Source organism: Serinus canaria, chromosome 2, assembly GCF_022539315.1.
Source record: "Serinus canaria isolate serCan28SL12 chromosome 2, serCan2020, whole genome shotgun sequence".
Taxonomy (NCBI): Eukaryota; Metazoa; Chordata; class Aves; order Passeriformes; family Fringillidae; genus Serinus; species Serinus canaria.
In genome coordinates, this window is record NC_066315.1 from 44,167,230 (window position 1) to 44,178,976 (window position 11,747).

General features: G+C 43.8%; 2 protein-coding genes across 8 annotated transcripts in view; one reads left to right on the forward strand and one right to left on the reverse strand.

Moving 5' to 3' along the window:
* The window catches only part of FYCO1 (FYVE and coiled-coil domain autophagy adaptor 1), a 46,813-nt gene extending 42,630 nt beyond the window's left edge, over positions 1-4,183 (forward strand). For all 7 annotated transcript variants that reach the window (XM_050970275.1, XM_050970271.1, XM_018909669.3 and 4 more), the window contains one exon: positions 376-4,183. In XM_050970275.1, the coding sequence (XP_050826232.1) occupies positions 376-451 (76 nt within the window). In that variant the 3' untranslated portion in view covers positions 452-4,183. The remainder of the gene's footprint in view (positions 1-375) is intronic.
* Positions 4,184-6,748: 2,565 nt separating this feature from the next.
* CCR9 (C-C motif chemokine receptor 9) lies at positions 6,749-11,312 on the reverse strand. The gene is made up of 3 exons (XM_050971006.1): positions 11,282-11,312; positions 8,775-8,834; positions 6,749-8,307 (listed from the first exon to the last, which is right to left on the reverse strand). Exons 1-3 carry the CDS (start codon positions 11,310-11,312, stop codon positions 7,133-7,135), a joined length of 1,266 nt encoding a protein of 421 aa, XP_050826963.1. The 3' UTR covers positions 6,749-7,132.
* Between the last annotated feature and the right edge of the window lie 435 nt (positions 11,313-11,747).

The following is an 11,747-nucleotide window of genomic DNA, read 5'->3' on the forward strand; positions in this document are numbered from 1 at the left end:
GTGGAACTGATCAGATGTACCATTATTCTGCCATTCATAAGTAAGTATAAGAAAATTTTCCTCACTTGCCAGGAGGTCTTCAAGACTGAGTTTTGGTTCTTGTTCTTGTTTGGGTTTTTTTCTACCCCCAGAGCAGAATTCCACTCTTCTTTTTGAACCTCTGGGAGGTTTAACAGAAGTAAGTAAGTCACTGGTGACTCATTCCAAGACAGTTCAGTCAGGACTGTCATCTTTTTAACAACATACCTGATTGGCCCTTGCACAGGCATACTTTTTGACAACAGTGAATTGAAAGACTGAATACACTTTTAAGTCTTCCCCTCTTTGTTGGCTTCAGCTAATGTGATCTTTTTGCTTTCTTTTTTTCCTTAACAGGTTTATCTCAAAAAGAGTGTTTTATCACTTGGCTGTTGAGCGACCTGTCATCTATGATGGAAGTGATTTTCCATAGCCTTTACTATACTGTGTATTTTTAATTAAATTTTAAAGAAATGATATTATTTATGTACATGTAAGCATTCTGATTACACTGTGTTTGAAGACTTCGAAACTATGCAATAGTTCTAATGCACTTAAGAGGAGATGTGTACACTAAAAATGGAAGCCTTTTCAGGAACACTAATGGTTCTGTACTGTGTACAGATTGCTGAAAAGCCGTGTTGTTTGGTTTAACAGGTCAATAATAACCAATTTTTTTCAGTGGGGAGAAGAATAAGTGTGGGGGTATCTAAATGCAAACTGAAATTATCAGCTGAAAATTGAGCAATTTTTCTTCCAAAAATATCCTTCAAAAGGAAATGTAAAGAAAAATGCCTACTTTTGACCTCTTCACTGAGGTGTAAACATAACCATCTCTGTTCTGCTGTACTGCTCTTACAGTCAGAGCAGCAATTATGCAATACTTCAGTCTTCACAATTATTGTAATCCATTTAGAATTTTTTATCTTTTCCAAGTTTTATAAGCAGCAAACCATAGGAGTTTTATACATTTTGGGCTAAGATTTGGTAAGTCTTAACTGGCTTTCTCCAATGCTTTGGCACTGAATACCAGTTACAAAATAATAAGCACGACCAGCAACTCCTTTCACTTTGGCTCACCGTACTCTGTACATTGGCCCATGGAACCCAGTTCCTATGGTGAGCACTAGTGGCAGAACACAGAATATCCCCTGTGGAATAAAGTTCTGCTCACTGGGTGATATTGGGAAGAGGAGCATTCCTTTTTCCTGCCTTAGCACCTTAGTCATTAGCATTCACAGGAAAGCACAGTTTCTGAGGAGATCAGCAGCATCTCTCTCTCTAGATCATGTGGAGAGTAGCAATAATGTTTGAATGGGTCTCAAAATGTCCATCCAAAATGGAATGCATATCCAGGCCTGGTGAGTTCTCCAGCCAGTGGTGTTAGTGCATTCTGTCCCTTTCCTAAGCCTTGCAGTTGCCCTATCCAACTGCTAACTTTTCATCTCAGATTTGGGGGCTGTTAACACTGCCTTTTAAGGGAAGACTGGGTTCTCGCTTATACAAAATTTCTGTGCAAACCATCTGCTTTCCATGTAGAATTTCAGCTTTTTGTCAAAATATCTGGAAGTTGATTTTTCTGTACAAAACCCTGTCTTCCAATAGAATGGCAAAACATTTGGCAGGAGAAAGAAGAAAAGCTCTTTCTCCCAACCAGCCCTCCTCATAATTTAAGTGTGTCTGATTTCTCATGTTACTGTTCTCCCAAGAAACCTCAGACCTGAAGGGTTTTAGTGCAGCAGTTGGTAGAAGACCAGCAAAACCTGTGAGGAACCCTGTAGAGACTTGGTGGCAGCTGTAGCTGGCATAGTCATGGTGGGAGACAGAAAATAAAGCATGAGGAGGAAGAAGAAAAAAGGGCAAGCATAAACTGCAGCAAATGGTTTGGGGAGAGGAAAGGGGTAAACTTGTAAAAGCAAGGAGAGAGAATTGGAGGGATGAGCTCAGCTAGGGAAGGTGGTCAGGAGAGGCCAGCTGGTGTTTATATTTTGCTGGTCCAATCCAATACCCATAAGGGATCTCCCACCCCAAAGGACTAGTTGTTTAAAACATGGAGATCACAGACCATGTGTTGGATATTTACACAGGAGCAGCTGAGGCAGAGAGAAATTTCTGATCATAGAAAAGAAAATAATTGCAGTTAAAGCTAAAGGTTGCTCATTATTTGTTCAACTGTTAACAATCTATAATACAGTGATCCTGAAAAAGATCGTGAAAGAATGACTACTTTCCATGGAGCACTTAGGATTTAGGTCTCTGGCTCATGGATAGTGTTCCCTTGCCTTCAGCTGCCTTTTTCCCCATGGTGGTTGTGTGCTCCCAACCCTCTGCCAGGCAGAGTGGTCAGTGGAAGGTGCAAGCTCCTGAAGGCTGGAGTGTAGTAAACCCTGACCTGGTTGTGTGCGTGAAAATGAGATGGACGAGAGACTGACGTGGGCAATAAACAACAATAAATGGCATGGATCGGTCCATGAATTACAGCATATTTCAGTCTTGAAGCTATGTTTTATATTTAATTAGGCAAAAAGAGATTATTTATTGCTTAAAAATGGAGTACTGTGTACCATATGCTATGCAATTTCACTGAGCTGTTACTGAAGTCTGCTGCAGTTTTCTTTTAAGCTTTTAAGTGTGGTTTTAAAAAACATTTTGCTGTTTTTTACTTAGAATACTAATTTTACTTAGAATCCCTAATACCAGGGATATCTTTCTAACATGCCAAATGTAAGGTAAAGGGACACTGTCAAGTATCTTCAGCCAAAATATGACATCTCTGTTAAAAAGTATTTGAAGTCTCTCTACTAAAAATAATTTTACAGCCTCTTTATTTCTCACCACATCCAGTTCTTGACATTTTTTTATCCTGTGGCAAATATTTTTAACCCCCTGTTCATGTAGCTCTCAAAATAATTGTCTCTATGTAGTAAGCCAGATGTTGTTCTGGAGGTGTCTCATGTAGACAGTCCTGAGACTGGCTGAAGCCTGTATTTGGAGAAGGGGAGTAAATCTGCTGCATTGTTCTCATTTAGCATTTGAGTCTTTATGGTCCTTTTTCTTCAGGTTTTCTTGCCCTTTGAGAGTAATTTTATGGCTGGTTTTTTTCTCCCTCTGAAAGAGGACTAAGAGTGGGAGTCAGAATCTGTAGTTTAAGGATGAAAAGAAATTGTTTGGTTTTAACCAAAGACAGTAGTTAAGGAGAAAAAGTTTTAAATTATGAAATATCAGTCTGGCAAGATGCAAGTGGACAGAAGTGCAGCTATTTAAAGAAGCTTCCCAGGAGCAGTAATCCCATCATAACTGTTGGATGAGGCTGTGCAGAGACAATAAAGAACCTGACATTAGTAGAGACCTTTTGTTTAAATGTCCCAGACAGTTCATTACTGGAATCATGGAAACCCAGTAAAGGACTTTGCACAAGGGCAGACATGTGCAAGAGATTATTTCATTCAAGCACTTCATTCTTCCATTCATAAAATTCTTGTTCGTGTGAGCTATGCCAGCAATGCTGAAAAATCTGTTTATTTATAGGTGCTCAGGTGATTTATTGAATTGGACTTTTTATTATCTGCAGGAATGCAATAAAGAGAAAAATATTTTTAATTGATCATGAAATTAATTGAAGGAGATATCACATTCATAGGACAATGAGATTATACATTGTGATTAGCATGAGTAATTAGATGTTTTTCTGGGTGCTGGAAGGGTAAGGAGATATGGAGGGTAAGATTTTTTATTAGAAAGAGGTTTATGTGTAGGAAAAAATGTAGTTTCTTCAAGAAAATGACAGTGTTCCTTTACTCAACATTACTCAATGTTTCTTTGTGAAAAATGAAAGAGGTATTGCACTAGAGTGTACCACATTACAAAACAGCAAAGCTACAAAAGCCTGACTTCTTTCCTAAAACTGAAATTGCACTATAGTTTTAATTATGCTCAATCACTGAGGTTGTAACTTGTTCAGAAGCATCTTTTGGTCTTAACTGCCAAAGAATTGCAAGCCCTGTTCACATCAAACTTCCTGCTCCAGATATGGGAAAAATCATGTATACCAGTGTCTGTACAGTTACAGAAGTGTTAATGGTTGTGTTGGAATGTTTTTCTTGATGCTCTTTTTTTCCTTTTTTAACCTCAGGAATTTAAGAATAAAATTCTTTATCATTGCGAATGTTTGTCCCTTTTTTGCCTTTGTAGAGATAGCATTGTGTGGAAGATAAATCTGATTGTATAATCTACTTAGGGGTTTTATGAAATTTATATTGTTCCATCCCCTCATTTCAAAGCTTCAGTTACCAACAGAAGGTTCAGAGCATCTCCAGAGGCATCTGGAGTCCTGGCTCCACATTCAGAAGCTTCCCTCTGGGAGAGGCTCCAGCAAAGCCTAATCTGGAGTATGAGGGACCTGCAAAGAGTGAGTTTTACATATAGCCAGTACCTGTGTAAGTGACCGTACCTCAGCTCTGCAGGGAGCTGCTGCAGCTACTGAAAGTCTTTGTGTCCATCTCCAGTAAAGCATTTTTATCCATCCTGGGTAATATCCCCTCCCTTGATGCCAGGGGAAAGGCTCTCCCAACCCTACTTCTGCCTTATATTTCTCAGTCTGTGCCACAAGAACAGGCCTTGGCACACACAGGATAACACCCTAGCCAAGCACAAGGGGGATTAATCCATGTAAAATATCAGGGCAGAAGGACAGAGGAGCCCAAGAAAGATTTAACTGCAAGAAGCTGTGCTGCTGGCAGATAGAGGCCCCTGGCAGATGCAAGAGGGAGTAATGGCAGAAAACACCTCCATGACTGAGTCCTTGCTGTGTGTGACCAACAAGAAGGGTTGCTGATGAGGCTGCAGTCAGAGGGGTGCAGGGAGGCAGCTTCCCCTGATTTTGTGGTGTGAGAGCAGCTTGGGGAGCCACCAGCAGCTGCTGGACTGCAGGCAGCCGTGGTGGAACCAACCCCAAGAGGGAAGACCACCCCCAGGAAGGTTGGTCGCCAGCTTCCCCTGTCACAGTGATGGGAGCAGCCTGACTCAGAGCAGGATGTGCATGACCCAGAGACAACCCCATCACCCCAAACTGCTGCAAATTCCTTGCTGTTTCACCACCCTCAGCAGTTTCAGCTGATTGAGCATGAATGTTTCCCCCTGTGTTTTAGGGACTGAAGAAGCTTTACTTCTGTGAGATGGCCACGAAGTTCAGGTTCCTGGGGCTGGTGTGATATAGTGCAGGGAAGAGGAGCTTGCAGCAGCTAAGGTTTGCACAGTTATTTGTTTGGGGGGGGGGGGGGGGTCAATAGAACCCTCTGAGTAAGAGCCCTATCACCCCCAGCCTCAGGAAGGGGTAGTGGGACTGAGGTGCTATGGGGAAGCATCTGCCCCCAGTGTGCTCCCTCATCCCCTACCCGCAGAAACCTGCCCTGCTTCCCCAGACTGCACCCCAGCCCTCGCCTCAGGAGCCTAATCCCTGCTCTGGTGCCTGCAGGGTTCTCAGCTGAAGCTTCCACTCAACAAGGGTTAGATATTTGAAATAGACCCTCTTAGCAAAGGTTTCCTTTGGCCCCTTTTGAGAGGAGTAAATGCAAACAGGTTATGTGTATGGTTCTGAAATGGGAAGGATACGTGGGCAAGAAACAACCAGCTCATCCCCTTGGTGTATGTGTCAGTGCCTTTATTTAATTCTGACTTCTGTTTGCTGAGCACAAATTACTAAAATCCCCCACACCCTTTTTATATATATAGTGAAAATTATATACATCTTTGAGCGCTTTTCTTTCTAAGGAAAAGGTAAATAAAAAAATCCTAATAAATGTACATGAAAGTTGAACCCCATCTGCCTAGGTATGCCCCATTAGCTAGAAAAGCAGCACCAAACCGTGCAAAAAGCTCTTGTTTACCAACATGCTTTAATGATAAATGCACAATGAAAACCCTTTTCCCTGGAAGAGCTAAGCACGAAAAGGCAAACCAGGCTAGATGAGATTATTTAAAACAAAGCCTCCTGAGCACAACATCCTGCAGTTGAAGAGTGGGAGTTGCAGGCTGCGGTCAGGCAGGACAGGCGAGGCCATGTCCCTCTGAGGTGATGAGCGAGGGGGAACATATAAATGATGCCCTGTGGGCTCAGGTTTTGGGGTGCATTACAGCACACCACTTCTGGGAATGGCAGCCTCCACAACCTGATGTCTCATTCCAAATTTCATAGGTTTGACACTGAATTACTCCCTGTCTTGCCGGTCCTAGGTTAAATATATTTGCCAAAGATATTGGTGCATTACTGGTGGTCAGCAGAACCATGGGTTTGGTTTTTGTGCTCTGGTTTATGACACTTTTACACCATACAGCAAATATCCCCAGGACAGACAACTCAATGTCTCCGAAGCCCTTATTTTTTATTGTGAGGGGTGATTTGTTTCCAGTATCAAAACAGAAGCCATCATACCTGACATCACACAGCTAAAATACAAGAGGAAGACAGACCACATTCTGCAATGCCCACTTTACATACATGAACAACTGGCTTTTCTTTGCAAGAAAAAACACCTATGCAGCCAAAGTTGCATTTGCCCAGGCATAGAAAGCAGCATTTGCTCACTGCTACAAACCAGTGTCAGAGCTAAAGGCCATTCTCCTTTACACAGGATGGGATCTGGTGTAGGAATCTGGCAGGGCTCCCAAGTCAGGCCACATTCATAGGGGAACCTGGTGTGACAGCCAATGAAGGCTGAGCCCCCTCCTGCTGCTTCCTATGGACAGAATGCTTCATCTGCCTGTGTTGCAGCCGTAGCTGCAACACAGCTGCAAGGCTTGTTATTTCACCTGCTTGTTTTATCACCTGCTTTGAGGCTTGTTATTTCAGGTTGTGGTCTGAGCTGCAGATGGGCCAGCGGTCACAAAGATAGTTTTTGTGACAGTGCTGTTTATAGCATATAAACGTTTATATGGTTCCATTTTGCTCCCATCTGCCAAAGGTTTCCTGTTCTCTCAGCCACCAACCCTCAAGTGGGTCCCACATGTCAAGGGCAGGCCCCCAACCCTTTCTGCCCTTCTGGGATAATCTTTGGGGTATACAGATGATTTCCAAAGAGCTTGGTGCTTCTCCGGAGAGGAGAAGGTGAGGACTAACTCACAGGATGACTTTGGAAGGAGGGGACATAACAGAGGAGGTCCAGTGCGTGTTGAGGATCAGGGAGTTCCTGACCCGCCGCCCCCCCAGCATGGCAAAGGACCAGTTTGAGCTGTGGTCCTGGCTGTCACAGGCAGAGGAGTGCTCCTGGCCCCTGCTCCAGCAGCAGCCACAGCTTTGCATCATCCTGCCCAGCGCCACCCTGAACCGTTCGCCAGCAAAGACATAGAGGAAGGGGTTGAGGCAGCTGTGGAGGAAGGCGATGATCTGGGTGACCTGCAGCCCGATGTCCAGCTGGTTGGCAGCCTGACAACTGTGCACCACCTCCATGTAGGTGTTGATGGCTTTGACCAGCAAAACAATATTGTACGGGAACTGAGAGAGGAGGAAAGCGGTGAGGATCATGGTGATGATCTTCAGCGACTTCTGCTTTTGAAATCTTTTGGCCTGTAGGAGGGTGTTGATGATAAGGGCATAACAAATCACCATGACGATGAGCGGGAGGAAGAATCCTATGACGACTTTCAAGGCCAGAACCGTAACTCTGAAGATCACGCTGACATTTGGTGGGTACATAATTTTGCAAACTGTTATGTCACCCACCTGTGTGCTCTGGCTATAAATGAGTTCTGGGATGCACAGGCTCACAGATGTCAGCCAGACAGCCAGGCACATGAGCCTGCTGCGCAGGAGCCTCCTTCGCTTACTAGTTCTAGCTTTCATCGCTTGGACTACAGTGATGTACCTGTCAAAGCTGATGCAGGTTAGAAGCAAGCTGCAGCCATAGAAGTTGATCTTATACATGCTGTTGACAACTTTGCACATGAAGTCCTTAAAGATCCATCCATCAGAAGCAGCCTTGGCCCAGAAGGGGAAGGTGAAAAGGAGCAGGAGGTCAGCAATGGCCAGGTGCAACAGATACAGATCCATCATGCTCCTCCTGAAATGGTATTTGCAATAGACAAGCACAACCAAGGTGTTGCCCATGGTGCCCACAGTGAAGATGAGCCAAAAAAACACTGGCAGGAAAGCTTGAGCAAACTGCCTGACCTGCCTCTTGTCACACATGAAGTCTGTGCTGTTCACTGGGTTCTCACACAGGGACAGCACCGTGCTGTCATTCCTGTAGTAATCCAGGCCATTCTTGCCAGGATGTGTGACCTGCAATAGGACATCTAGTAAATTTGTGTTGAGAGGCTCAGTAAAATGTACATTTGCCCCTCTCCACCAGATGCAATTAAAATGCTTAATTTATTCCATTTAAATGAAAAAGTGCAAAGGATGCCAGTGAAACAGGTCATTTCAGATTGCTTGGAGTGTGCAGCACAGCAGAGATTTATAAAAATGACCCATTGAGTGAAAAATTCACAAAAGAGCAGTTCAGGACATCCAGCCAACTTCAATTATTAAAATGGCAGGTGGTGAAAGCATTATGTCTGTCAGATAATTCAAACCATGGTTTGCTTGGCTTCAAATACAAAACAAAAGGCAAAATGCCCAGCTTGGAAAGAGGTGGAGAAGAAGTCTTTGTGTTATTACTACGTTGTGATGGTACCAGTGGCTTGAAAGAGACAGAAAACTGATGGAGACAAAGAGGGGGGGAAGGAAAAGGAGATGAACAGCAACATAGCTGTATACTCACAACACTTGCAGCTGCCATCTTCAGCCAGAACACTCCTTAGTCCTGAAGGAAGCTCGTAGCCTGGAGAAGAAAGATGGGGGAAAACAACTGATTTGAAACAACTCTGAAGCTGGACTGTGACCCTCTTCCTTGTACTTCTTCTTCTTCTACCTTTAATAAAAACCTCAACTCTTTGAAACAACTCTGGCCGGAAGTTAAACAAACCACACAGAAATTTATGTTGCTGATTTGAATTATTTACTTATTTCCATTTTACAAATTTACATTTAGCCTACATTAGATCTTCAGCTTCTCTATGGCACTGTGCTGATTAAGTCCTTGGATGCACTACAGTTACTGTTATCTCATTTTTATCAAGCTGTAGGCTCCCCAGTGTGCACATGTAAAAAGTAATCTAAAAGTACTGTATCTTGCAAAAGATTTGGGAGAAAAATTGAAATTTTCCTCTTCAATTATCTAGCAACTAAGAAGGAAAAGTACCTGGCTTTAGTAGTACTTTGCAGTCAAATATTTGCATCCTCTGCAGCAAGTGATTAATCTCTACCTGCAACTTCTCTTTCTTATCTGTGAGTTTAGACACAGTGCTCATTGCTGTTGGCCTGCAAAACTGATCATTAAGCCCCAGTAAATAAAAAAAAATTGGGATTTTTCTGCTGTAGATTGCTTTTCTAGTCAGTCCACCATCACAAAAGATAGCTGAGCCTGGTGGGTTCGATGCATGACAAATGCACCTAAGTATTCCACATGGTCTGCACCAGCTTGTCCAGAATAATGCCTTGTGACAACACAAGGTGAGTCAGTGTTACTGGGGACTTTCAACTAGCACACACCTTTCCTCCAGACCTGTTCCAAAGCAGCTCATGTAACCTAGAGGTCACCTTGCAGAAGCCATAGCAGAAGCGGATGGAGCCGAACCTCCTCCATGGGGAAATGGCCCATGTTCATGCTCTAACTTCCCTCTCACTGCTCATTGTGGGCTAACAGAAAGCACCTGTAGCTGTGGCTGGCAGCAGCCAGTAAGGTCCTGATTTCTCCCCAGAACTTACTTCTAACATGTCATTGAAGCATCTGGTGAAGGGTGCAGAGCTGTGTATCCCCAGGGAGCTTTTTAATGTTATTTTCCTCTAGCTGTCAGACCTACCTTAAATTGCAAAAAAAAAGATAATTGTAACTGGGCCAGTTTGGTAGAGAGGAAAAACAGGTGATTTGTAATCACCTATTTTAGTTCCTTTTCCAGGGAGGCTGCTCATGGGAAAGAGAGACATGAATAGCGGAGGAATAAGGGGACTCACGGGGAGAGTTGCTGCAGAGGGGCCAGCCTGGATGTGGCACCCAGGAGTCACACTCTGCATGTGATGTTTGCTCTTTACACCTACAATTAACCTTCTTGTAGGCTGAGCTGAGTGTGTGCTCCTGGGGCCTCAGCCTGATTAGACCTCTCACAGACTGTTTACTCTGCAGTTTTCATGTTTGAGGTGGCTCAAACACATGTGGTAATCTTCTCTTTCTTTTATTTTTATTTTGGGTTTTTTTTCCTGGTAAGCTCTTTTTATACCAAAAGGACAATGTCTCATACCATCAATTTCTGCTCATGTGCATCATCTAGCACAGGTCAAATCAGGTGTTGCTCCTAGGCTCTGTCCTGCTGCAAAACTTTCACTAGGGAGAAAAAAATACCCTTGAACAAGAACTGGATTCCTCTGGGCAGCTTACAGTGCCTTTCTGGGAGGCTGGGACAGGAATGAGGAGCTGGTCTAATCTTACTGCCCTCTCCAGGTTGACCCAAGGTCACAGCTTCCCACTGCTGCCCAGGCTGCCAGCAGGCAGAGTCAAGATCACAAGGTCTGTCTCATGACCTGCAACACCAGGTGCTTGGCAAACAACAGCAAAAGGGAGCAGACCAAAAGTATGCCACCTTCAAGAGGAAAGGCCGGGCTATTCCTACTGCAGAAAGTGGGGAGGCCCAGGGCAAGATGGCAGGCAGTCCCATAAAGTCCCTATTGGTGGCACTTCTTTATGTGACAACCATCCAGACGAGTGTGGCAGGGAAGAATTTGAAAAGGCAGTGAGAAGTGGTTAATAAAAGTATGAACTTGCACATCTTATGTCTTCTTTCTGGTAAGCTGGCATGCAAATGATGCTGATTTAAGTTCCCCTCTCTGCAGGAAGTCTCAGTACCAAGGGCTTTTGCTTTAATGACGGTGTTCAGCTGTGACCAATGCTCATTTGACTCAGACTTCAAGGAAATTTCCAAATTGCAGTAGAGGCTCAGTTCCAGTTATAGAGAAAATACTGATTCTGGCTAGGTTTTGGGTTGGGCTCTGCTGTTTCTTGGCACCATGCTCATGTCAGCAGAAAAGCATCTCCTTCCAAGGGGAAGGAGCCCAGAATGCTCCACACTTCTTTGCAAAATCTCTCCTAAGATGTCTCTGTTTCAACAATAATTGGTTGTCATCTTGACACTCCTCATGAAACAGGCAGAGGTCTGTATGATGATACCACTGTACAGGCCTTGGCCTCCTCTACCTCCTGGGCCATCCTGTAGAAAAACAGAAGAGTGGGAGTAGATGTCAGCCAAACTCCAGGGCACCTGCTAAGGAAAGCACATGTGAAAGCACAGGCATAGTCTCTGGGATTAGGGACTAGTTACTCTGAGTTTGCAAATGGCTGCCTGACGGTGGATCCACAGTAATTATCCTTAATTCAAGCTAGTTTAGCCCTTGGTATAATGCAAGCTGATTCAGCATTGGGAGAGCTACATTAATTGCAGTAGGGTAAATGCATGCCCATGAGCAAAGCCTCTGATGCAAAGGATCATCACATCCTTTGGTCTCTCCTTCATTAATCTGAATCCTCACATTCAGATTTAAGTGACTTTAATCAGACTTAGTTTAATTCCCCCTGGAAGCAAAGTAATAAGTATAATTTAACCCAGCACTTTACAGAGCCTGTCCCCCTGTACTAAAACCCCCC

Excerpts from the sequence above, each read along its gene's own strand:
- CCR9 (XM_050971006.1), bottom strand. The coding sequence starts at position 11,312 with ATGGCCCAGGAGGTAGAGGAGGCCAAGGCCT. Across the intron at positions 8,835-11,281 it reads GGTAGAGGAGGCCAAGGCCT|GCTACGAGCTTCCTTCAGGA; the intron begins GTACAGTGGTAT and ends TTTCTTCTCCAG. Across the intron at positions 8,308-8,774 it reads AGATGGCAGCTGCAAGTGTT|ATGTCCTATTGCAGGTCACA; the intron begins GTGAGTATACAG and ends CAAATTTACTAG.